This window comes from Phyllostomus hastatus, unplaced genomic scaffold (assembly GCF_019186645.2).
Source record: "Phyllostomus hastatus isolate PE091 unplaced genomic scaffold, TTU_PhHast_1.1 phas_contig_198, whole genome shotgun sequence".
Lineage (NCBI taxonomy): Eukaryota > Metazoa > Chordata > Mammalia > Chiroptera > Phyllostomidae > Phyllostomus > Phyllostomus hastatus.
In genome coordinates this window covers 2,015,311-2,037,881 of record NW_025333715.1, presented here as the reverse complement: position 1 = coordinate 2,037,881, position 22,571 = coordinate 2,015,311, and the positions used below count along the sequence as shown (strand labels likewise).

Sequence of the window (22,571 nt, the reverse complement as noted above, 5' to 3'; positions counted from 1 at the left end):
GAGCCTTCGCATCAGGTGACAGCCGTGACGATCCAGAGGACTCTGACCCTGGTGTGTGCCAGGTCGCTCCACCCTCCTGGCTCCTCCAAGGACCCCACAGGCAGGAGCTCTCCCCCCCCACCCCCTGCCCCCGGGAACCGAGAACGGAGACGGCCGAGTGTGGATGCCCCTGACTCAGAACTGCGTTATTTCCAGAACAACATCGGCCTCTTCAGGGTGCGCATTTCCCCTGAAAGCAGCGATCTTTGATGAAAACATTTTTATCTTGTTTACATGGACTCTGGAATTATTTCTGTGAGCAGAATCTAGTAAACAATATATGCATAAATCATTTTTTTTAAACTTTCCAATCCGGTTAAGCAATGGCCGAAGTAAGTTTCAGCTACACAATTTTCAGGGCCTGGGGCAAAACAAAAAAGCAGGCCCCCTCGTTGGGGAAGGGCTAGACATGTTGAGACGGAGACAGCAGGGACACCGGTGACCACGGGGGAGCCAGAAGCGCAGGGCTGCGAGCTTCTGGAAGGGGTGTGGCCCCCGGGCGCCCTCCCGTCCAGGAAATAAAGCGGCGAAGGCAGCTCGGGAGTGGAAGCCTGGGGAGGACACCTTGGGGGCGAGCAGACAGGCCTCCCTTCCTGGGCAAGGGCCGGGTCCCCCTCACGGGCTTCCCTCTGCAAGGGGGGACACTTCTCACACGTGCTCATGCAGTGTCACCCCCGGCACCCAGAGTCTGGGAGCTGCAGTGGCCCTGCTGGGGCAGGCGTGGCCGCCCGGTCCTGGTCTTGAGAGAAAGGTGAGCTGACGCCCAAGCTTTCTCCTGTGGAGACACGGTCAGCACCCTCGTCCCACCCCCTGCGGGAGAGCACCCACTGGCCAGGGCACTGTCCCCCAGGCGAGGCCCGCGTGGGCACCAGGGATGCGGGCCTCTGCGGGTGAGCTGCCCGGACCGGCATCCGAGGCTTCGAACCCCAGCTCCATGCGCCTCTCCTGCCAGCCCTGGGCCCGGCCGCCCGCCTCCATCTCTAGGTCCTCACGCCAGGTTCCAGGGGCCCCTGGGTGGAGGAGCAGCCCTGCCAGGACCCCCGGGGCTGCAGCCTCTTCCACGCACCACGTGCGGAGGTCTGGACCCACGGCGGGCGGGGGCTCACCGGAGACATCGCTGGAAGGGAAGATCCATTCCCACTCAGGCAGCCCGTCCAGCGCTCTGAGGCATCACCCCCCTTTCTTGGAACAAGAAGCAACATATTCCCCGCTTCCCCCCACCCACTGCACCCCTCACCCTGGCCTCCCCAGCCCCCTTGCTCATTTTTCTTTAGAAAACGAACAGCCCACCCTCCCAGCCTGAAACTGCCCCTGCAGTCAGGCCTGGGGCCCAGTGCTCTCTCCACCAACACGTCCTGCAGGGAAGGGCGGCTAGGCCCACACTCCCATGGGCCAGTGTGGGGCCGCCCACGGCCCACGGGCAGCCAGGTGCTCCTGCCTCCGAGCTGGAAGGGCCCTCACATCCTCTGCCCTGGACTCGGCCACCGCTCAGATCCCCCTGGCTCGTCCCCAGAGCCTGCACACTGGGCAGGGGTGCCGCTGTCCCTGGCTCGGGAACAGGGACCCAGGGTCATCGCTCCTGCACCCAGTGGGTGAGACCAGAGGAAGCCCTGGGCCTGCCCCCACCCGAGGCGGGGCCCCGCTCTGAGCGCCAGCCACCTGTCAGGGAGCGTCTGCGCCCACCTTCCCGCCTGCCCCCCGGAGCTGCCCACGCGCTTTGCTGCGGGCTCTGTAACTCGGGCAGGTGCCAGAGGAGTGAGTGTGCCTCTTCCGCAAGGGGCCGCGCCCCGGGGCCGCTGGGTCCCATGGGGTGCTGGTTTGCCCCTTAAGCAAAGACAAGCCCCGAAGCTTCTGGGTGGAATTCCCCGTCCCTGGGACGCCTGAGCGGCCCCCGGCTCCCCCGTCCGTCTTTCTCCGCTCCCCTCTCCCAGCCGCGCACCCTCTTTGTTGCCAGCTCAGACGTCGCCGCTGGGACCCAGCCCAGCGCCCGCGAAGCCCGGAAACTTCCAGCGCCGCGACTGTGCAGAAAGTTGGGGTCGCCAGGCCGGGGTGACCGCAGCGGCGCCCCCCAGCCGACTGGGGCCGGGCGCGGCGGTGACCCCCGGGGTGCGACCCCTCGTGGCCCGGCCCGGCCCGGCCGCCCCCGGACCTCGGACAGTCCGCGGGCCGGACGTGAACTTGACTGCGCTGCCACCGCCGGGCGCGGGGACCGGGACGACCTGGTAAGTGGCGCTCACTGTCCCGCCCTCGCGCGCGGGGCACCGGCGTAGCCGGCGGGTTGGGCCCTGGCCAGCCGGGGTGCGGGGCTCGGGCCAGGAGGGGGCGCCCCGGGGCGAGCGCGCCGGCCTCCTCCTTGGAACAAAGACTCGGGAAGTTCGGGAGGGCGCCTGCCCCACGTTCTCCCTCCCCCGGGGCTGCCGGGGCTGGGCGGCGGCCATCAGGGCTCTTAAAGGGGAACGAAGCCCGTCCTGGCTTTCTTCCTTCCCCTGGTCCTGTGCGCCCCCGCCCCCCGCCCCGTGGCTGGAGGGAAGCTTGGGGCACCGGTGCCAGTCGGCTTCCAGGTGGTACCCGTCCGAGGCCTGGCGGCCCCACACGAGGTTCAGAGCCTGCCAGGGCGAGGGGCCCCCACCTGCCCGCCAGGCCCTCGCCTGCTGCCGGGGGAGCGGGTCCTGGGGGTTCCCGGCTGCCTGGGTGGCTTCCCCGAATGAGTCCTGGGGGACCCTCCTGTGCAGGAGCCCTGGCGCCCACTGCCCCATCGGATGCTCTGCCTGGGCTGAGTGTGCCGGGGAAGCCACGCCGCCACGCCACCGCAGCTGGAGCTTGGGGACAGGACATGACAGCCGTGAGCGGTGCCTGGGCAGATCGACAGCCCAGCACCGGGGGCCCCGCCCAGGAGAGCAGGGACAGTGACACCCCGCTGCCTCTGCCCACGGGCCCAGGCTCAGCCCACACTCCCAGCTGGTTTCTCTCCACCCACCTCCCTCTGCTGCTGTGCACGCCCTGGTCCCTGGGGACAACCCCCAGGGCAGGGAAACCCCCCTACAAGGGTGGGGGCAGAGCCTCGGAAGCTCCCGCTGCAGTGCTTGCTTCCCTGGGCCTGGGCCTGGGGATCCGAGTTTAACTGGATGGTCCCCAAACACAGCAGGGACTGCCTGAGGGGCAGTGGCTGGCTCCCCAACCTTCCAGAGTCCACCCCTAACCTCCTCCATGACCCCTGCACTCAGAGTCCTGCTCCGTGGGAGGCCGCAGGGTGGGAGCAGGAGTGCCCACAGGGCAGCGAGAGGGTGCGGGCTGGCCAGGGCCTGGGCGGGTCACCCCCTCTGTGCCCTGACCACTGCAGCAGAGACCTCAAACAGGCAGTGCGCCGGGGTGCCGTGCATGGTTTGCTGGACGGTGAGAAGAGAGAGCCCAGTCCCTCACTGGTAGGGAGCCCACGCGTCAGCTCCTACCAGTTGCCACCGAGAGCGTGAATGTCTAAGGTCCCGCTGCTTCCGACTCTGCAGGGCAGGGAAACCCAGGTTCGTGCACCGGAGGTCCCAAAACGGGAAACACCGTGAGGCCCAAGGAGGTCGAGCCCAGCCCGTGGCCCCTCAGGCCACCACGCCTCGTGCACACGCGCTGGTTAGCGTCAAAAGAGAGGCAGGTTTCGGGGTGCCCCCGTTCCAGCCCGGGCTTGAGAAGGAAGCCCCATAGATCTGGGCCCAGGGAGAGAGCGGGGTTTGCACCTCCCGTGCCCGCATCTCAGGGACGCCTTGGCTTCCGCACCCCCAGTCCTCCGGGTGGCGGAGGCCGGCTTGCCTCTTTCAGGCCAGATCTGCTTGCCGCCTACGCTGATATGAAGTTAGAATCTGCCCAAAGGAGGGGTCCCATTGCCCCATTGGCAGACCCTCTGGGAAGCCCCTGTACCCACTATGGCTGTGCCTGGTGCTGTGTGGGCCACAGGAAAGGTGGGAAGCAGAAAGTGAACCTGAACTTGACCTTTCTCCGCCGCCCAGGAGGTAGCGTTGCTGCAAGTCACGAAAGCCTGGGCGTTCGTTGCGCGGCGCGGGGGCCACCCTGCAGGGAGCCAGGCCCCGCCCCCGCACCCCTCTCACTGCCTCCTGCCTGCAGGGTGGCCCCGGGACAGTGACCTCCCCTCTCTGAGCTCTCACTGCTTCTCTCCGGGCAAATATCAGGAGAACCGTGGGGCCTGTGGGAACACGCAGTGTGGCACCAGCACGCAGTGGGCCCTCGGTCACGGTCCGCTGCTGCTCTCTCGCTGCAGGCTGCTTGGGGTGGGCTGTGGGTCCCGGCCTCTCTCGTCCGTCACCTGCTCCTGGGGCGGCTCGGGAGCGGCCCCCTCGCCTCTCCTGTCAGCGTGCAGCGGCTTGCCTCTCCCCACTCCTGCAGCGCCTCTCCCTTCTGCCTGCAGCTCCATGCCGGGCGCTGCAGACGGAGAGCTAAGCGCGCAACACAGGCCCTTCCGTGCGGAGCTGCCGGGTGCCCTGTGACCTTGTAACACCAGGATGAGGCTCTCTGAATGAATTAATTTTCTATTCTCGGAGATGGTGTTTTCTGCACAGTGCTCCTGCTGCTGGGTGTGCGGCCTCTGTTGAATGCCCCCAGAGATGAGCAGCTCACCACCTCCATGGCAGCGGAGTTGCAGCAGAAGCTGTAGGAGGAGGCTTCCCAGGGATGCCCGAGTCTTTACCGGCAGGACCGGGCGTGGGACAGGTCCACAGCGGTGGCGTCCGGTCTCACCGGTGAAAACACACCCCTGGTGAGAAGGTGCCGACAACACGACGAGGGGCCGAGTTCAGACTCCAGGGAAAGGGCTGCGAGTGAGCGAGGTGTGCTTTTACGAGCCCCCCTCCCTCATTTCCCGTCTTTGCCGACAGCGCAGGTCGCGAGGAGAGGAAGAAAGGGAATCTCCGAGTGGGAGGTAAAACTCACGCGGCACCTAAAGCTGGTGTCGCGTTTAGGAAACCGGAGAGGAAGGTCCCCCACACGCAGAGCCCGGGGTTCTGGGCCTGGACCTGCTCCTTTGTCTGCAGGGCCCCGTGTGGACTCAAACTGTGGGGCTCTGAATCCAAAGTGATCAAGAACGTCAAGACGGTTAGAACAGCGCGACAAACCACTCTCGGGTGCTCCTGAGCGCAGGGCCTTGCCGCGGGCGGGCCCCAGGGGCTGCCAGGTCCTGACACCAGCGTGCTGGCCCCGTCCCTCCCACGTGTCCAAGCCACGTGCCCAGGCCCTGGAGCCCCGGGGACAGCTTCACGCAGGAGGCATGACCACTCTTCTGCAAGGATTGTTCTGTCCCATTACTGATGTCACATGCTAATTTCAGGACATTTTCACTCCGCATACAAGGAGGAAAAAGCTGTCAGTCACCTGTGTAACTGCCCTCAGAGACAGCCAGTGGGAATCCTTCACCCGGCCTCTATGAAGAGCACAATTTGAAACAAAAATGACCACCTTAGTGTCTGATTACATGTATCATCTTATCTTCTGCTGGCCCCACTAAATGCTTTATCATGGCCCGTTCTATACGTGAGAAGATACTGTTCTATGAGTCGATTTTTAATGACTGCTTAATATTCCCTGTGGTGGGTTCCCTTCACTGGCTGCTTACGATTGGACACAGTGTTTCCAGCGACTTCCTGTTCTCCCTGTTCCAAGCAACACTTCGAGGAATGTCCGTGTGCACATTTCTGCTCATTTCCTAGGGGAAGGAGGGTTGTTCGGGAGACCTTTAGGTTCCAGAAGCTTCTTGGGTTGGTTCTGAATTCCACCTGGGCCCGGGGCGCAGCCTGCAGCCCCTCGTGCAGTGGCTGAAAGAATAGCCCTGTATCTTTCCCCTTTTTTAAATCCTCACCCCAGGACGTGTTCCCCGATCTTAGAGAGAGGGAAGAGAAACACGGACGTGAAAGAGAAACATCGGTCGGTTGCCTGTCCTTCAGGCCCTGACTGGGAATCGAACCCATGGCCCTTCCGTTCAAGGGGCGATGCTCCAACCAACGGAGCCCTGCCCGCCAGGGCTGCCTGGCCATCTTTTCAGTTTTAGAGGGAAACCCAAGCCTCCCCGGAGCTGACCGGACTGGGAAGTAGTGAGTCCTCGCCGCACGCGCCGCTGGGGCCAGCCCTGCCCCACGGAGCCCCGTGAGGGGCTGTGTTCAGCCCCCTTTACGGACCCGTGGGCAGAGGCGCCGGCCCAGGACCTCCGGCCTGTCCCGCTGTGGGTAGGGCACGTGTGTGATGTGGTGAGGCAGACGATGGCCCCACGTCCCACCACCCTCTGGGCAGGATCTGGGGGTCGGGCTGCCTCGACCCTCAGGCTGGGGATGGGTGACATACTCCTTCCTTAGCGCGGTGCCAGTCACAGGGGACACCCCGTACGGTGGCACGGACAGCCATCGCGGGGAGGAGGAGAGGGAGAAGGGCTTGAGGCTAGGGTCCGCAGGGGATCTGGCCACCCCCACCCCCGAAGGCTCCCGAGGGGGAGGGGGAGGGCCGCTGACCCCGCCCAGGGGCGCCCACTGAAGACAGGGGTCCGGAGCTGGTGGGCCAGGCCAAGCCCTGCAGCCCCCTTCAGACGCCTCTGGGCCCCGTGTGGGGGCGGGAGGTGGCCTGCCGGTTCGCTCCTGCCGCCTTAACGCGGCTCGCCCCTGCGGTGGCTCCGAAGCGCAAGTGTGTGGTCGCACTGTCAGGGAGGCCGCAAGCCTGAAACTTCTCACGGCTGAATCCGAGGCGCCGGCCGACCCGTGCTGGAGGCTCCGGGGCGGAATCGTGCTCCGGCCCTCCCCCGCTCCCAGGGGCGCCCAGTGCCTGGGCTCGGGGCCCCTCCCTCGGTCCCCAGAGAGGGGTGGCGTGACTCTCGCCAGCTGCAGCGGGCCCGGGCCCCCAGCCGCGAGGAAGCATTAGATTGGATGAGATTAGATTAGATTGGGTGTGATGAGATTAGACTGGGCGTGGTCAGATTGCACCCACCTGGGTACTGCAGGCGCCTCTCACCGCCTAGGCCCGTAACTCCATCCACCTGCCGAGTGAGCCCGGACTGTTCTGAGGAGCTCCCTGCCGGAGGCCCATAGCCCCACCCTCTGCTCCTCTTCAGGGCAGAGGTTCTGGGAACCCGGGCAGGTTCCCTGCTCAACCAGGAGCCTCTCTTTCTCACCTCAACCCCGTGGGGTAGGCACAGCGGGCACTGTTGCCCCCATTTTACAGGTGGGCAAACCGAGGCCCAGAAAGGCTGGATAACTTGCTCAAGGCACCAGGGGGCAGGGCCTAGCCTTGGTGGTGGCTCCCAATCCAGGGCTCCGTGGGGCCACCGCCTCCCTCCAGCAATACCGCCCTTCCCAGCTCTCCCTGGGCCAGAGCCCGCGACTCTTCCCAGAAGGGCAGCAGGCCTTTCAGCCCCGTCCCCAGAACAGGCCCGGTGATCCCAGGGACGGAGGGCCGTGGGGCAGCCCTCGGCAGGGGCTTGCGTGGGTGGGGAGGGGTCTGGAACCCCCCCGCCCCGGCTCGGGGCCTCATGGCAGCCCGCACACCGGGGCTGTGCCGGGGGCGGGGGGTGCAGGGACAGCCCATCCCGGCTGGAGCGGGTGACCCCTTCCCAGCCCCACCCAACACGCTTGAGCAGCCCCGAGTAAGAAAACCAGGACAAGAGCTTTCTTGGGGCGACACTGGATGCACAAAGGCCGGTGAGGCTGTGCACCCCAAGGCTGGGCTCAGCAGGGGCAAGGCTGGTGCTCCCCCCCCGCCCCCCCGAGCCACCATGCCCAGCAGGGGAGGAGTTAAGCTTCCGTGGGCACCTTGGCGTGTTGTGCTGCCCAGAACATCCGGCTTTCCACCCCCCACCATTTCTCTTCCTTTTCGCCTTTTTTCCTCCTTAATTAATCATACGCTGCTGCCCAATTTAAACATGGAAATGCCCAGGCCCGGGCGTCACGGTCCCCGTGCGCCCGCCCGGCGGCTCTCCAGGCCCCGGAGGTGGGAGCCCCGTGGCACCCTCCTCTCTGGTGTGTGTGAAATTATGTGCACAAAGGTGGCTCCTTATCTGCGTGTGTGAACTAAATAAATAAATACGGGCTTTTGTTGGGGCTCCGGCTCCTGCCCGGGACTGTTTTGACTAAACCGCCCGTGTCGTCTGTGCCTTTATGGGACTCGGGAGACGGGAGGCAGGGGGAGGCCCCGTGGGCCAGCCGGGCATCTGGGCCTCTCCCTCCCCTGGCACCGCCGCACCCCTCCCCCCCGCCCGGGCTGGGCTCCCAGGCAGCCTGGCACGGTGCCAGGCTCGCCGCCGCACTCGGGCAGCGGGGTGGGGCGAGCGGCGGCAGCGCCGAGGACGTGGCCGGGCGCCCCGGGCTCACGCAGCGCCCCGGCCCGGAGGCCGGGGCCCAAAAGGTGAGGGCACCCCGGTGGGGGCGGAGTGGGCGCAGGGTGGGCGCTGGGCGGGCAGCAGGTGGTGGGGCGGGGCGGGCAGGCCTGCCGGGGTGGGGGGGTGGGGAGCGGCCGCACGGAGCGGGCACAAAGCGGGGCAGTGCCAGGCCTGGCTGCTGCCTCCCGGCTGGCCTCTCTCCTTCCCTCCCTCCCCCCTCCCTCTGGACCGGCCGAGGGGAGGCCCAGGGAGCACGACGCGAGGGGCCCCGGCAGGAACGCAGACACGGAGCTGTGGCCGTGGGCGGAGGAAGGCCCAGCGAGGCGGGGCCCAGGGCTGTCAAGGAGAAAAACATCCCAAGGCCTGCAAATTGCTGCTCTCAGCTTTTTTTTTTTTTTTTAACTCCTCCTGCTTGGGAGGAAAAAAAAAAAAAAGCAGTGCTTCCTCTAGAGGCGGATGTAAAAAGGATGCAGAATTTTAACCATCTCCTGCACCGAGGTTTTCCCCGGCAGGGTCTGGGCCCAGGCTTGGCACGGTGGCGCCGTGAGAGGGGACTGGCCGCAGCTCCCGAGGCCCATTTCTGGCACATGCCGGGCAGCCGAGCCTCCTTGACAGCCCCGGCCAGAGGCTGGGCCCAGTGCAGGGGCCCGAGGGCTGGAGGTCGGGGTGCCCGGGCCCCGCACACCACGGCACGTGCTGGGCCACTGGGCACTGGGACAGCACCTCTACTGTCACCGTCCCGGTGCTCGGCAGGCTTGTCTTTTGGTGTTGAGTGTGGTGACTCGGTCTCTGGTGGGGGACCCCAGCCGTGCTCACGGGGCTCTGGTTCTCGCTGACGGGGAGCCCTCAGCCAGGCTGGGGCCCTGCGCCTCCCTCGTGACGGAGTTCGGTGTTTAAAAAAAATAATACGGGCAGTTTTTTGGCATCTGGTGGCGGCTTCACACACGGCACGTTCAGGGCAGGACTGGAGGAATGCATTCTGGGGGGAGGGGCGTCTGGTCAGTGGAGGAGGGGCAGGTGCCTCCTGAATGCAGAGGAGGGGCTGGATGCCTCCCGGGTCAGGACTCGGAGCAGGCGGCGGCGGCGGCGGCGGCGCGGGTGCTGGGCGGGACTGTCCGGCGGGGTCTGGGGCCCAGGGCTCGTGAATATGTTTTAATTTTAGTGTCTCTTAAAATCAGAATAAAAAAACGGCTAGAACCCTAATGAACACAGAACGGTGAATTCAGCCCAGATCGTATTCCTCTTCCCGGCAGCGCGGCCAGAGGCATTCCCGACATTTCTGGCGGGAGCAGTGACAACAGCAGAAGTTTTCGGGCCACAGAGGCTGAGATGAGGCCTCAGCCAGGCCGGTCTGTCCCAGGCCTGTCTCCAGGGGGTCCTCTGGGGGCCACCTGGGGGCCCTGTGAATGTGGCTTCGCCAAAGGCCAGCCAGGACAGGCCGACCCGGGGCTCTCGCCTCTGTGTGTCTCTGTGCACACACATGTGCTTTCCAAAGGGCTCCTAGACCCGGGGGTGTGCCAGGCTCGGTTTCCACGATGAGGCTGAGGTTGGGCACGGCCGTGAGGGCCGCGTATCCCTGGCCCTCGGGTGTGGGCTGTCACCAGGCAGGATTCGTGGTGGCCTCTCCCAGCCCCCTTCTCCCAGGCAGAAAGCCGGCCGAGGGCTCGGGCTCAGGCACGGCCTCCCCTGCCCCGTCTGACGCAGCTGCGTGCAGCACAAACACGCCACGAGCCCCACACACGGCCGCCTCTGCGGTGTTCGAAAAGAGTTTATTTCTTTGTAGAGAGAGGGCAAGGGGGGGAGAAAGAGAGCGAAATGTTGATGTGAGAGAGAAACATGAATCCGTCGCCTCTCCTACGTGCCCCAACCGGGGACCGGGCCCGCAACCCAGGCACGTGCCCCGACCAGGAGTCGAACTGGTGACCTTTCTCTTTGGGCACGAGGCCCGACCCACCTGAGCCGCACCAGGCAGGGCCGGCATCTGCCATTGAACTGACGCGTGCCAGCAGCCACGGTTTTTAAAAAGTGAAAGTAGGTGACATTCACTGCCACAGGACCATTTATTTAAATGATATACTGTACTGTACTTTAAATTATACTGATATATATATATGGATGTGCATACATATTTCAGTATGTAATTAATACAAAATTATTGATGAGCTATTTTACATTTTTTTCCTGCTGCATCTTTGAAATCTGGAGTGTGTTTCAGACGCGCATCGCGGCCGCTCACACGCTCCGCATTTCAAAGGCTCCGTGGCCTCGTGCGGCTCGTGAAGGGAGACTGGTGCACAGGGCAGTGCCGGCTCAGCGGTCCCCGCGGCCCCCCAGGTTGGGGAGACTGCTTTTTCTGCTGCTTTTTCTGCTGCTTTTTCGCTGGATGCTCCCCTGCCCCAACCCCAGCCAGGAGGGCCCCCTCCCACGCCCCCGCAGCCCTCCCCGGGAGCCGCACAAATGGGTGTTGAGGCTGCGCGTTCCCAGGGCGAGGGGGGACTGGTGCACAGGCCTCTCCACCGAGCTCCCAGACGCCGGGGGCACCGGCACAAAGGGCTGGCTTCAGGGCACAATAGCGGGGCGGTTAGTCACAGTGCCGGGCAGCGGGCAGGCAGACAGAGCTCCCTGTGTCTGCGCCTGGCCGGGCTGAGCCCTGCAGCCCGGCTTCCCCTGCCGGCTGGTTTCCCATCCCTGCCTGCCCGGCTGTTCGTCTGGGCCCCTCCCCACTGGCCGGTTAACCCCCTGCTGCCCACTACCTACCTGGCACCCCTGCCAGGCTCTGGTTTCCATCAGCCGTGCTGGCCGGCCGGCCGGAGGCAGGCTCCTTGGAGAAGCCGGGACGGTGCCTGCGAGGTTTCTTTCACTCGCTCCTCTCCTCTCGGGGAACAGGCGTTTGCCCCGGGTGGTCGCCGGGGCTGTTTTCGCGGCCGGAGGAAGGGCTTCCCGATGGGCCGGGAGCCAGCCGAGAGGAGCCGGGCTCCCCACGCAAAGGTCTCGCCAGCAGCGCTGGAGAGCGTTCACCGCGCGAGGGCTGTGCTTTTCTGGAAACAATGAGAAGCCCAAACTGTGAACATTAAGGAGGGGCCCTGAAGCTGGTGCCCGCAACCGCCTGTTTTAAAGCGAACAGACTGATATAAATATTTTAATCCCGTGCCCAGATAGACGGAGAAGATAAAATAAATTAGTCATGTCCCAGCCCCGTCTGGGGACACTTTGAAAGCAGGGCTGCTGTCGGCGTCCGCTATCTCACAGTTAGATTAAAATCTCCCCTTCTGGGTCGCAGTCCAGGGGCGGAATTAGCCGTTTGTTTGCGTTCTGACAGTTAAATTATTAACACGTGGAGAAGGTAACTGCCCCCCAAAAGGCATAAACCACCGCTCGCCGGCGCCTTAATTTGAGGATTGTCTGTGCAGAGATTCGGCACTCCGGCCTTTCTGCGCGGCAGCCGAGTGGCGTGTGTTTCTGTTTCAGGAGGCGGGGGGCCCCACCGTGCCCCGCGTGAGGAGGACCAGGGAAGAGAGGGTCTTTTTAAGAAGTGCCCAAGGTTTACGGCTTAAAACCTCCGAGGGCCAGGCATTTTTCTCCGAGGGCGTGAATGTCTCCCAGTGTCTGTATCTTACCTGTTGATTACATTTTAGAATTATTTAGTTTGTGCGTTTACTCCTTGTCTAAAACTGAAGCTGCCTTGGGAATCTGAAACGCTGAGGTCTGTCTGCCGCCCGGGGGGGTCCCCCGCCCCTCCCCGTTCCGAACCCCCTCGGCCGCGAGCCGGGGGCCGGTCCCCCGCCTGGCTCTCGGCGGGCTGCGTGCAGCGTCCCACGGCCGTCTGCAGACGGCGGGTGATGGGAGACATATGCTCAGTTCTCATCGTCTCCTTCTGATTTATTTTAAACCGGCAGAGATGATTTCAGCACAAAGAGCGGTGTGCGGGGCTTGCATTCTGAGAGCCCTTGGATTTTCAAGCTGGAGGACACATTTTTTCTTTTTTTTTACGCCTCCCCCCTCCAAAAAAACCCCCAAATTTAGAAATTGCCTTTTACAGTAGAAAACGGCCGGCTGGCTTGCCTTTTCACTCACTTTGAAAGAAAGAGACTTCAGATCAAATGCATTTGATTTGTAGATGTGTTCCCATCTGTTGTTACCGAGGGGCTGTAAATGGCCCACCGCAGAAAATAAATAAATAAATAAGATAAGGAGAGGCCTGTTCCCGCCCCGGCAGGCGCCTTCCTCGGCGGGGCTGGTGGGGCTGGAGCCGGGAGGTTCCATGGGCCGTGCACCAGTCGCCGTCCTGGGCGTGCTGGGTCCCTCCCAGGGAGAGTGTGGCATGTGGCTCTAATGTCATCCTGTGGAAAAGAAAGGCCCTGCCTGGCTGCGGTGACATCCCCCCTTCGCCGGGCCACTTCCCAGGGCCCCCCGAACTTGAGAGCACCCCTCTGGAGGGGCGCCGGGCCCCTGTGCAAACAGCACTGTTTCAAAGCAAACGCAGCAAAATCTCCCCTCGTTGCCGTTTCACCCTGGACGCAGGCACCCGCTCCGGGAATGGAAAACATGTTTTCGGAAGGCCAGGAAACACGCTCACTCCCTGGGGAAACGTCTCCCCAGCAGGAGGGTGCCAGGGTCGGAGGGCCGGGCGCTGCTGGGGGGATGCCGGAGGCGCAAAGCCTCCATGACCCGGGCCCCCAGATTCCACGGGAGAAGACCCGTGTCCGTCCCCGGCCCGACCTCGGGGGCCGTGGCGGGGGGCCTGGGAGCAGCTGCCGGAATGCGCCTGGTGAGGCCGCCCAGTTTCATTTTCTGTTTGAAAGTGTTTCTCTGGAGGGAGAAGTGCCAGACGCACGGCAACGGCCACCGTCACCTTTATAACTTTCCTGGCAATGTGGGATGGTAACTACTCGTGTAAACTCATGAGCAGTAATTCCTTTTATCCTTGTAATGAGTTAGATCGATTTGACGTGCAAGAAAGACAGTCACGTCACTCATAGGATCGTTTTTAAATTATCAGAGCAATAGAAACTCCTTGTAGAAAAGTTGGAAAATGCAGGAAAATGCATGGAAGGGGAAGGTTGCCCCCCTCCTCCCAGGGAAGCGGTGGCCAAATGTGTGCGTGCGGCTGTTCCTCTCGGCCCTGCCGGTTCTCGCAGCCTCGTCTCCTTTGGGTGATGACTCTGCGGTGCCTGTGGCCGGGTCCCCCGCTCCTCACCGGCCGGTGCTTCTCTGGGGCCCACAGGCCGCCTCCTTCGTGCAGGTGGGAGCTGGTGTGCGTGGGGCAGGCCTCGGGCTCGGGGCCCAGACAGACTGCCTACACGGCCCCACGGCAGAGCCCTGCCTGCAGGCTGACCGGCGCGTGGGGAGCAGGGCGTGCGTGGCAGGGCCTGCGCGTGCAGATGGAGAAGGGCCCGCCAGGCCTTCTCCACGCAGGACCGGCAGGGAGGTGGGGGGACAGCAGGGCCCTGCAGCCCCGTCGGCGAGGAGTGAGTCTGAGGTCAGAAGTCTCAGCAGAGAGGACCGCTCGGACCAAATCAAAGGTGCCCCTTCTCAGCTGGGCGAAGTTTCATCCAACCATTGAGATAATGTTTCCAAGGTGTTCCACCGTCCGGTCCTGACCTAAAGCCACCAAGCGGTCCAGGCTGGTGCCATGTGACTTGGAGGCAGAGGTCGGCCCGCACAACCCCCCAAATACCGTGTCAAAATCCGGTGGGTGTGTGCCTGTGCCTCAGTGGGCCCCGGGAACCTGTCAGACAGAGGTTCCCTGTCCCCAGGCCTCTGGCGGGGAAGGAGCTGGCTTCCAGGCTGCCTTCTGGAGCACATGTGAGCCCAGGGGGGTTCTAGAATTTCCGAGCTCACGTCTGACAGGAGAAGGGGAATCTGCGGGGTCCGCCTGAACCCCCTTAGAATACGCAGTGGCTTCAACACCCTCCACGGCAGACGTCCCCGCAGACGAAGTTCGCAGGCAAGAGCGCTGCTGGCTGCCGTGTCTGTCGCAGCATAGAAAGAGCTCCCAGAAAAGGAATCTGGAATAATAGGGAACCCTGCGGTAATTTTCATGTAACAAAATAATGGGATATTGTGCCGCCTGTGCAAGCGCTGTTGACAAAGCATTTGTAACGACAAGGGGATATGTTTCAGAAACAGGAAATGCACATGCAAATTACGTGATCGCATGCCCGAGTGGACTGTCGCGGAGGAAATAGCAAGGGAATGTTATTTCTGGAGAATGGCATCTAGGTGAATTTTTCCCTCTCCGCGTATTTCGAGCTCGCATTGTTTACATTTTACGCTGACTACTTAAACGGTCTGTCTCTTAAATTTCCATCTTTACGTTTTATTCCTAAATTACTTACACTTCAGACTTAGCTGTGCCTTCTCTAAACACATGGCATTTTTATAAGCGGGGGAAAAGTCCTCTTTAAAGGCTGACAAATAGAAATATAGATAAACGGCGTATGTTGCGTCAGTGGATGTGGGTAGACGGCACGCAGTGAAAATATTCGTTAGGCCAACAAGTACGTATAGTGAGTAAATATTATTCGTTCTTTTATAAAAGACTTGCATGTCGGTAGGTTATTAAGAAGCACTACACGGGTTCCCTACCCAAACATGCAGACTCACCCAGTCCTGGCAGAGAAATCTCAAGATTTATTGTGAACCTAGGGAGAAGCGGTTTTTTTGTCCTCTAACCAGTGGCCTTGAGAAAGGAAAGAAAGTCATTCGTCTTAGGTGCCCGGTCAGACGACCACCCTCCCCTGGTCAGGCCCCGTGCTGGGGTCGCGACTTTGTGCTTTTTGCATTGACCACTTGGTGTTTAAGGGCCATTTAAAAGATTCTGCAAGTTTCTGTTGGAGAAGTATATAGATCCTGAATTCATAATGCCAGATGATAAACTGTGGTCTTTGGGTGAAAATCTTAGTTGTGTATTGATATTCACTGTTTGCTGTTGAGAGAGAGAGAGGGAGGGAGGGAGAGAGAGAAACCAATTTTTCTCTCCGCAGCGCATCTCGGGACTTCTGCACACAACTTACTATTCTGCACCGTTAGGTCTCCTGCTGATTCCCAGGGGCGCGTGGCTGTGTCAAGTAAAAGGCGGGGATTTTCTTTTTTCACCATAATGCTAGAGGGTTTGGGAACATGGAAGACTCTGTCTGTATTTTCACGTAAAATATTTTAGCCTTCAAGCAAGTGGCGTTTGCTTTCCTGTAAAGGGAGTTCCCGGGGCCGGCAGCGTCGGGAAGGGTCCAGTCTCGCGAACAGGCGGAGTCGGGAAGTACCAGCGCGTCCCCGTCGGCTTTCGCGGCTGGCGGCGGCAGGAGGCGCTTGGAGTAGCCGGGCTCGCCGCCATGCGGCGCAGGTGAGCCGGCCGGGGCCCGCCGCTTCCCGGCCCCCTTGAGGCGCAGGGTCCGCTCGGCAGGCCAGGCCGCCCGGGAGGCCCGGCTGGGAGGTCCCGAGGCCTCCGGGGCGCGACCCTCTAATCCGCTTTAGTCACTATATTGTGCGCTTCGCTCGGCAAAGTAAACAGTGCAGCGAACAAAGCGGCGGCCGCCGGCCCGCGACTCCCTGACCCAGGGTCGTGCCCTTTGTTCGCCCTCAATGGGGCCGCCCGCCTGCGGCTAATTGGGGCGCGTGCCGCCCGCCACCTAGGACTTGGACCCAGGCGGGGCCTGGAACCTGGGCTCCGACGCGGACGCGGACGCGGACGCGGAGGCGGAGGCGGAGGCGGAGGCGGAGGCGGACTCGGATGCGGACTCGGACGCGGACGCGGACCCGGACGCGGACGCGGACCGGGACACGGACCGCAGCTCCACCCGGGACATGGACGCGGACACGGACGCGGACACGGATGCGGACAGAGTGTCGGGCTCGGACCGCCGCCGCGGACACGGACCCCACGCGTGGACCATGGCCCACTGCGGCGCGCATTGCCGCCGCGGACCCGGGCACGAACCTGGCCACGAACATGGCCACGGGTCGTGGCTCGGGCCGTGGCTCTGCTTTGGACACGGACACGGACTCGAAGCGGACGTGCACTTGTCTTTGGATTCGGACACGGACGCCGGCGCGGCCCCGAGCGCGGCCCGCAGCTGATCGCTGAGATGCGGCCGCTGGCGCGGCTGCCGCCGCGGACTCGGCAGGAGAGCGCACCAGTACTCGGCCGCTGCTCCGCCCCGGACTCGGTCTCGGACCTGGACCTCGGCTCGTACCGGGCCACGGACACGATCCCGGTCACGGGCGCCAACCCCGGTCCGCGCGCTCAGCTCCGGATTTGGACTTGTCGGGGCTTGGAGCGCGGCCGCTCGGGATGCGTGCCGCCGCCGCCGCTGCCGCGGTTGCCGCGCACCCGGGCGCGCACTCGGTCCCGAGCCTGGGCCGCGCTTGGACTCGGACTCCGAAACGCACCGCGGCTCCGACCCGGGTTCCACCCCGAATCAAGACCCAGATGCGGACGCATCCCGAACCCGGACCGCAGCTCAGCTCGGGGTTCGGACTCGGATGCGGTCCCCGGCTCGCACCGCGATCTCTGCCTGACGCGCCCGGGCCGCAGCCCCCAGACCGCGGCTCTCTCGGGGCCCAACCAGCTGCCCTGCAGACGGGACCCCGGACACAGACTGGGACCCCGGCCTCCCGCCCCGGCCGGCGGGTCCGCCTGAACACGGACTGGGACTCCGAGTCCGAAACGGCCCGCAGCCCGCACCCCAGCTCCTCCTCGGACGCTCACGCGGCCTCCTACCTCGTATCCCGGCTCTGCCCGAACGCGGGCTCGGATTCCAAGCCCGGACCGCGGCCTTGGTCTTCGACTCCGAAACGGACCGCAGCTCGGACCCCAGTTCCAACACGGACTCCGGCTCAGACCCTGACTCGATTGCGGGCGCATCCCGAGCCTGAACCCCGGCGCGGCTCCGGGTTCGGACTGGGACGCGCGCCCGGCTCGCGCCGCGATCTCTGCCTGACGCGCCCCGGCCGCAGCCCCCAGACCACGGTTCTCTCGGGCACCAACCAGCCGCCTGCAGGCGGGACCCCAGACACGGGCTGGGACCCGGGCCTCCTGCCCCGGACCGCGGGTCCGCCTGAACACGAACTCGGACTGCGAGTCCGAAGCGGCCCGCAGCTCGCACCCCGGCTCCTCCTCGAACTCGGACTCGGACTCAATCCGGGGCTCTTACCCCAACCGCGGCTGCGCCCGGGACAGGGACTCGGACACCGACTCGGACACGGACCTGGACCCCCAGCTCAGACCGTGGCTTAGACCCATGCCCAGATGCGGACTCAGATCCCCACCCTGGACGCGGGCTCGCTCCGGATTGAGTCGATCCTGAGCCCCCTCCTGGCTCTGCTGCAGACCCGGCCCAGGCCCACGTGGACCCGGCCACGCACTCGGACTTCGGACCCCGCTGCGTGCAGACCCCAGACCTGACACCCGCCAGACAGCCCCATCGCCCGCCGCGGCCTCGGCTCGCCCGGCGGACCCGCTCCGGCCCTGCGCGGCGAGCCCGGCGCAGTCTGCAGCAGGCGCGCGCAGGCCTCCCGACTCCGCGGCTGGGGCGGCCGCATTGTGTCTCCGGCGCCAGCGGAGGTGCAGACAGGAGAGACTTTCTGGGCCGTTTTTCTTTCTCTGCTTTTCACTTCTGCTGGGAATCCTGCACATGGGAGAGGAGAGCAGAATCCAGAGCCCCCTGTGAGGGAGACGCGGAACGCTCCGCGCTTCGGCAGTGGGCTCTTCCTCAGGCTGCCCTGAGGCCGGAGCACGACCTCTCCAGAGCCCCGGGTGGCTCGGGCTGCCGCTGGAGGCGCAGGCGTGGTGAGGGCCGCCCGCACCAAGTCAGTCCTTGATCAGTCCGCGTCCTCTGACCCTTGTTTCTTCCTCCAACACTGGACAAGGTTGTCATTTTTACCCCAAGAAGCTCTGGAGACTTAGTATCTTGTAACTTTTTTTATTTTAAAGATTTTTGTCTGTTTTTTTTTTTAACAAAACACTTTCTCTTGTGACTATGTTCAAAAAGGAAAAGAAAAGAGCCTTGGCCTTGGAGGAAGGACAGAGCAGCTTCTTGTCCTCGGCCCAGCCTGGCAGTGCCTTGGTCTGCTCCTCACTTATGTCGTAGTTTTGTTCACCTGGCTTTGCCAGGAGGCTTTTAATTTTTATTTATGTTTTGATTTTTTTATTTGAGACACACACACACACACACACACACACACACATCAATTTGTCGTTCCACTTAATCCTTGTGTGTGCCCTGACCAGGGATCAAACCTGCAACCCCGGCCTATCGGGACGACGCTCTAACCCACTGAGCTCCCTGGCCAGAGCCTGCCAGGGAGACTGTTTTAAAACGTGAAGTTCGTTTCTGAGCTTTGTGGGGCGGAACATTCCAATGTGGAATTTGGCCTGGGGAAGACTTGGTGTTCTGGGGGGCGGGGGGGGCAGGCCGCGCCTCGCTGCAGTGAGGACAACGCTGGGGTCCTGCCAAGAGCCGTGGGGGGAGCCAGATGCGCTGCAGACTTCTGCGGGAGAGGGAAGCCCCGCGCTCTGACTGTCTACCCCAGAACTGGCTCCCCAGCAGCCCGGCCCCATCTCCCCTCGTCCGTCCCCTCCTGCAGCAGCCGCGGCGCCCGCCCTCCCTCCCCCCCTCCCCCTCCGTGGAGGATTCCTAACTTCATCCGATGGCACTTCTTGGCCCCTGTGGAATGCTGATGTCCAGGCCTGGCCGCCCCTCCAGGAGAGAAGCCCCACAGTGGGCCTCTCCCCAGGGGCCTGTCATCAGGCGTCCTTGCTGATGGCCGACTGGCACTTTTGCAGACCCTTCTGCCCCCTGCCTGGCCTTCCCCATGGAGACCACAGACAGGAGCCTGCCGGGTTCCCAGAGGGCCGCAAGCAGGGGGCCAGCTCTGGCGGGGCTGCTCGGCCAGGGCACGCCCGGAGTGCGCTGTGACCCCTCAGCGCGGTCGAGGCCAGGCGGCTGTGTGAGGAGGAGTCTGGCAGGCCCAGCGGGGAGCCCGGGCCTGTGATTTCACACCGGAGGTCCATTCTTCCTAGCCCACCGTGTGGGAGTGACCAGGATGCACCTGGCAGGGGGGTGCAGGCCTCGGATGACTGAAGCCGGCGGCGGGGGCGGGGCGGGGGAGGGGGGTCACACAAGCCGGCCCGCTTCAGGCCCTTCTGGGACCCAGATTTCAATGGGGCTCTGTTTTTCCTGGGGACTGCTCTTACCTATAAAATAAGCCTATGTGTGTAGGAGTGCGAGGAGGGGGGATGGTGATGTTTTTCTTTTAAAAAAAGCAAAATTAAAAAAAAATAACCAAGCGGCGTGTGTGGACGCCGTGGTTGGAGGCCCCGGGGTCTGCGCAGTGTCAGCCAAACCCCCGCCGCGCCCGCGCGGGCCCCTGCTGCCCTGGCCTTTCGGGCGGGCTGGCCGTTCTTTGCTCTGCCTTCCTCTCGGGTCGTGAGGGTCTCTCGAGGAGGGCGAGCGGCAGGAACTGTGGACACCCGAGGTGCTAGCCTCACCGCCTGGGAAGAACTCCCCGAGGCGCGGCGGGTTTATGACAAAAATGCGAGCCGCTCGCCTGGTACCTGGTGCTTATGGAACACGTGGGGTGTTTCTGCTGATGGGAACGGTGTCGAAACCGTCTGCAGTGGCCCCAGGAGGGCGTGGGCCAAGCCCAGGGAGAAACTGGGCCAGATACAGAACATCCCAGCCTTGGAGCTGGACAACAAGGTGACCCCCGACGTGGAGGACTGAATATGATGGTCCTGAGAACCCTCTCCTGCCGGCACGTATGTGGCCGGAGCGCCCTGGCCCACGGCCCGTCTGTCTGCTGCAGGCCCCGCCCGCTCGGGCCCGGGTCTGTGGGGCTCAAGCCCCAGCTCAGTCCCCGCCGTTTGCTCTTTCCTCCCGAGGGGTCCAGAGCTGCCAGGCGGAGAGTCCTGAGCCCTCCCCCCAAACCCAGCCTCACTCCCCAACACCGGCCGCGGCAGTGCCTGAGGTCAGCCTGGCTGGCCACGCCACAAACGCAGTCCCATCTTGCAGGGGGAGGTCTGCACTCAGGTCCGCCCTCGTTATGTGCGGTGGGTAGTGTTTTCACTGGCTTTGGGTGTTTGCTCGTCGCAATGAAAAAGGAGTGACCCGCCCTGGCTGTTGCGTCTCCGTTGTTGGGAACGGTGTCCCGTAGACCAAAGGGTCTCGGGTTCAGTTCCCGGTCAGGGCACATACCAAGGCTGTGAGTTTGATCTCCGGTTGGGGCACACACAAGAAGGCAACCGATCAATGTTTCCCTCACATGGATTTTTCTCTCCCTCCACCCCCTACTCTTTCTCTCTCTCTGAGAACAATGAAAAAATGTCCTCAGCCTAGGATAAGAAGGAAAAAGAGAGTGGCCCCAAAAGACCACAGGTAGGGCCTCCCTTCCAACCCGGTCGGGGCTCCCGCAGGGCGGCAAGGCGGCCTCGCCCCCGAAGGGCGGCAACGCTGCTGTTTCTGCACTCGCACACACGCACCGGCACGCCCGCACACACGCGTGCATGTTCGAGGGCACGCACGTGCGCACACACATACTCCAGGATGTTTTCCCCGTGCGGCTAACATTTAACGTTCTAATATTAAAGTTGGAGGCACCAACAGGCTGTCTTAAAAGGCTCATTCAGCCCGTCTGCCTCCGAGCTGTTTTATTTATGTCTTCTTGTCACGCACGTCAAAGGACTCTGTGTTTCTGGCAGACCGTGCTCGGGCGGTGGGGTGTTTTCGTTTTTGGCTACAGCTGGTTAATTTTTCCGAATCTGTAGATCCAGGTGTGCGCTGAGACGCTTTTTCCCAGCACGAGAAGTTTCCCAGTGAGGCTCGGAGTCCTAGAAATTTCCGGCGTCCTACGTGTGCGAGACCGCCAGGTTCGGGAAGCGGGAGAGCGGCAGAGAGAGGCGGCGGCGGCAGCGCCTGCGTCCACGGCCCCCTCTTAGACAAGGGCTCTGGAAGCAGGATTTGGAGAACACAAGAGTCGAAAAGTTTCCCCGTCTTGCAGTTTGAGCAAAAGCACAACCCTTGCTGATAAGTTTAAAAATCCCTGCTTGTGAACACCCTCAGCAAGCAAGCCCAGGAGTGGAAATGCCCGTCCGCCTCTCTTCTTTGGAAACACTTCTTTAAAATACGTGTTCTCTGTGTAAAAATTATGTAGACTTTTCTTTTCAAAATTAATGTCACCCCCCTCATTGGATTGTTTACACGACCACCAGCTTTTGGCTAAAACAAAACAACACAAAACTTCAAGTTCTCGTAAAAGCCAGAGTTTCAGCAAAAGTTGCCTTGCGAGGAGCCAAGAAACAAAACAGAACGAAAGCATTGCTTTCTTGCTCTCCTTTCTTTCCTTTCGCAGCGTTTTTCTTTGCAGCCGTTGAATATTATCTCGTCTTGCAGTCATAAATTTACTTAAGACGTTTCTTTGCTTTTTTTCTGGAAAGGGCATGGATGAAAAAATCTGAGCCGAGCTCCACCGCCTGCTAGCAGAGCCCGAGAGCAGTGGGGTTCAGAGTGAGGGAAACGAAACGGCCGTTCTGTGGAAAGCAAATTACTTACCTGCGTGGTGTGGAATCGCATGAGATTTAAAAAAAATAAAATGGGAGCATTTTAATAAAGAAGACCAGTGTGGTCGAATTTCAAACAACTTGTGACTGACGCCCCCCCCTTCCCGTCCCCCCCAACTCTGCCCGTGTCTGTTCTGCAAGCAGTCTGGGCTTTGTTGCTGCGATCATTTTAAAGAAGCGATTTGTGAAGCCTTGATTTTTTTTTTTTAAAGTTCTTGCTGTCTCTTGCAATTTGACAATGAACTATTTGAGTTCCAAAGCAGGGTTTATTTTCTTTCCTGCACACCGCCCCCCACCCCTTGTTCTAGAGGGCTTCTAATTTACCCCGTTCCCTGAAGGGCTGCACGGCTAAGAAATGATACTAAAATTCTCATTTTTGTGTACGGGGAAGAAAAAAAAAATCCAACGGACTTTCACAAGCATCTCAGCATGATTTAAAAATTTCTAAAATAAACATTTGACAGTTTTTAAAGTTTGAAATTGCTTTAAATTTTTAATAGCGAAATTCTCCTTGGATGTGATTTAAAAAGCAGATGTGATCATTAAAATAATGACTATTCCAGGCCCCTATAAAGGATTAATACGATCTAAAAATACTTCAAATACGCCGAGGCTTTGCGACCA

The 22,571-nt window shown here is 62.0% G+C and overlaps 2 protein-coding genes across 2 annotated transcripts; one reads left to right on the top strand and one right to left on the bottom strand.

Moving 5' to 3' along the window:
• Positions 1-251: 251 nt before the first annotated feature.
• LOC123816039 (translation initiation factor IF-2-like) lies at positions 252-4,456 on the bottom strand. Its single transcript, XM_045834764.1, has 3 exons — positions 4,349-4,456; positions 1,979-2,391; positions 252-1,156 (listed from the first exon to the last, which is right to left on the bottom strand). The coding sequence occupies exons 1-3, from the start codon at positions 4,454-4,456 to the stop codon at positions 829-831; spliced, it is 849 nt and encodes a 282-aa protein (XP_045690720.1). The 3' UTR covers positions 252-828.
• A 210-nt stretch (positions 4,457-4,666) lies between these two features.
• On the top strand, positions 4,667-22,427 carry LOC123816038 (clumping factor B-like). Its single transcript, XM_045834762.1, has 4 exons — positions 4,667-4,692; positions 5,073-5,133; positions 8,197-8,418; positions 16,025-22,427. The coding sequence occupies exons 1-4, from the start codon at positions 4,667-4,669 to the stop codon at positions 16,466-16,468; spliced, it is 753 nt and encodes a 250-aa protein (XP_045690718.1). The 3' UTR covers positions 16,469-22,427.
• Positions 22,428-22,571: the final 144 nt, after the last annotated feature.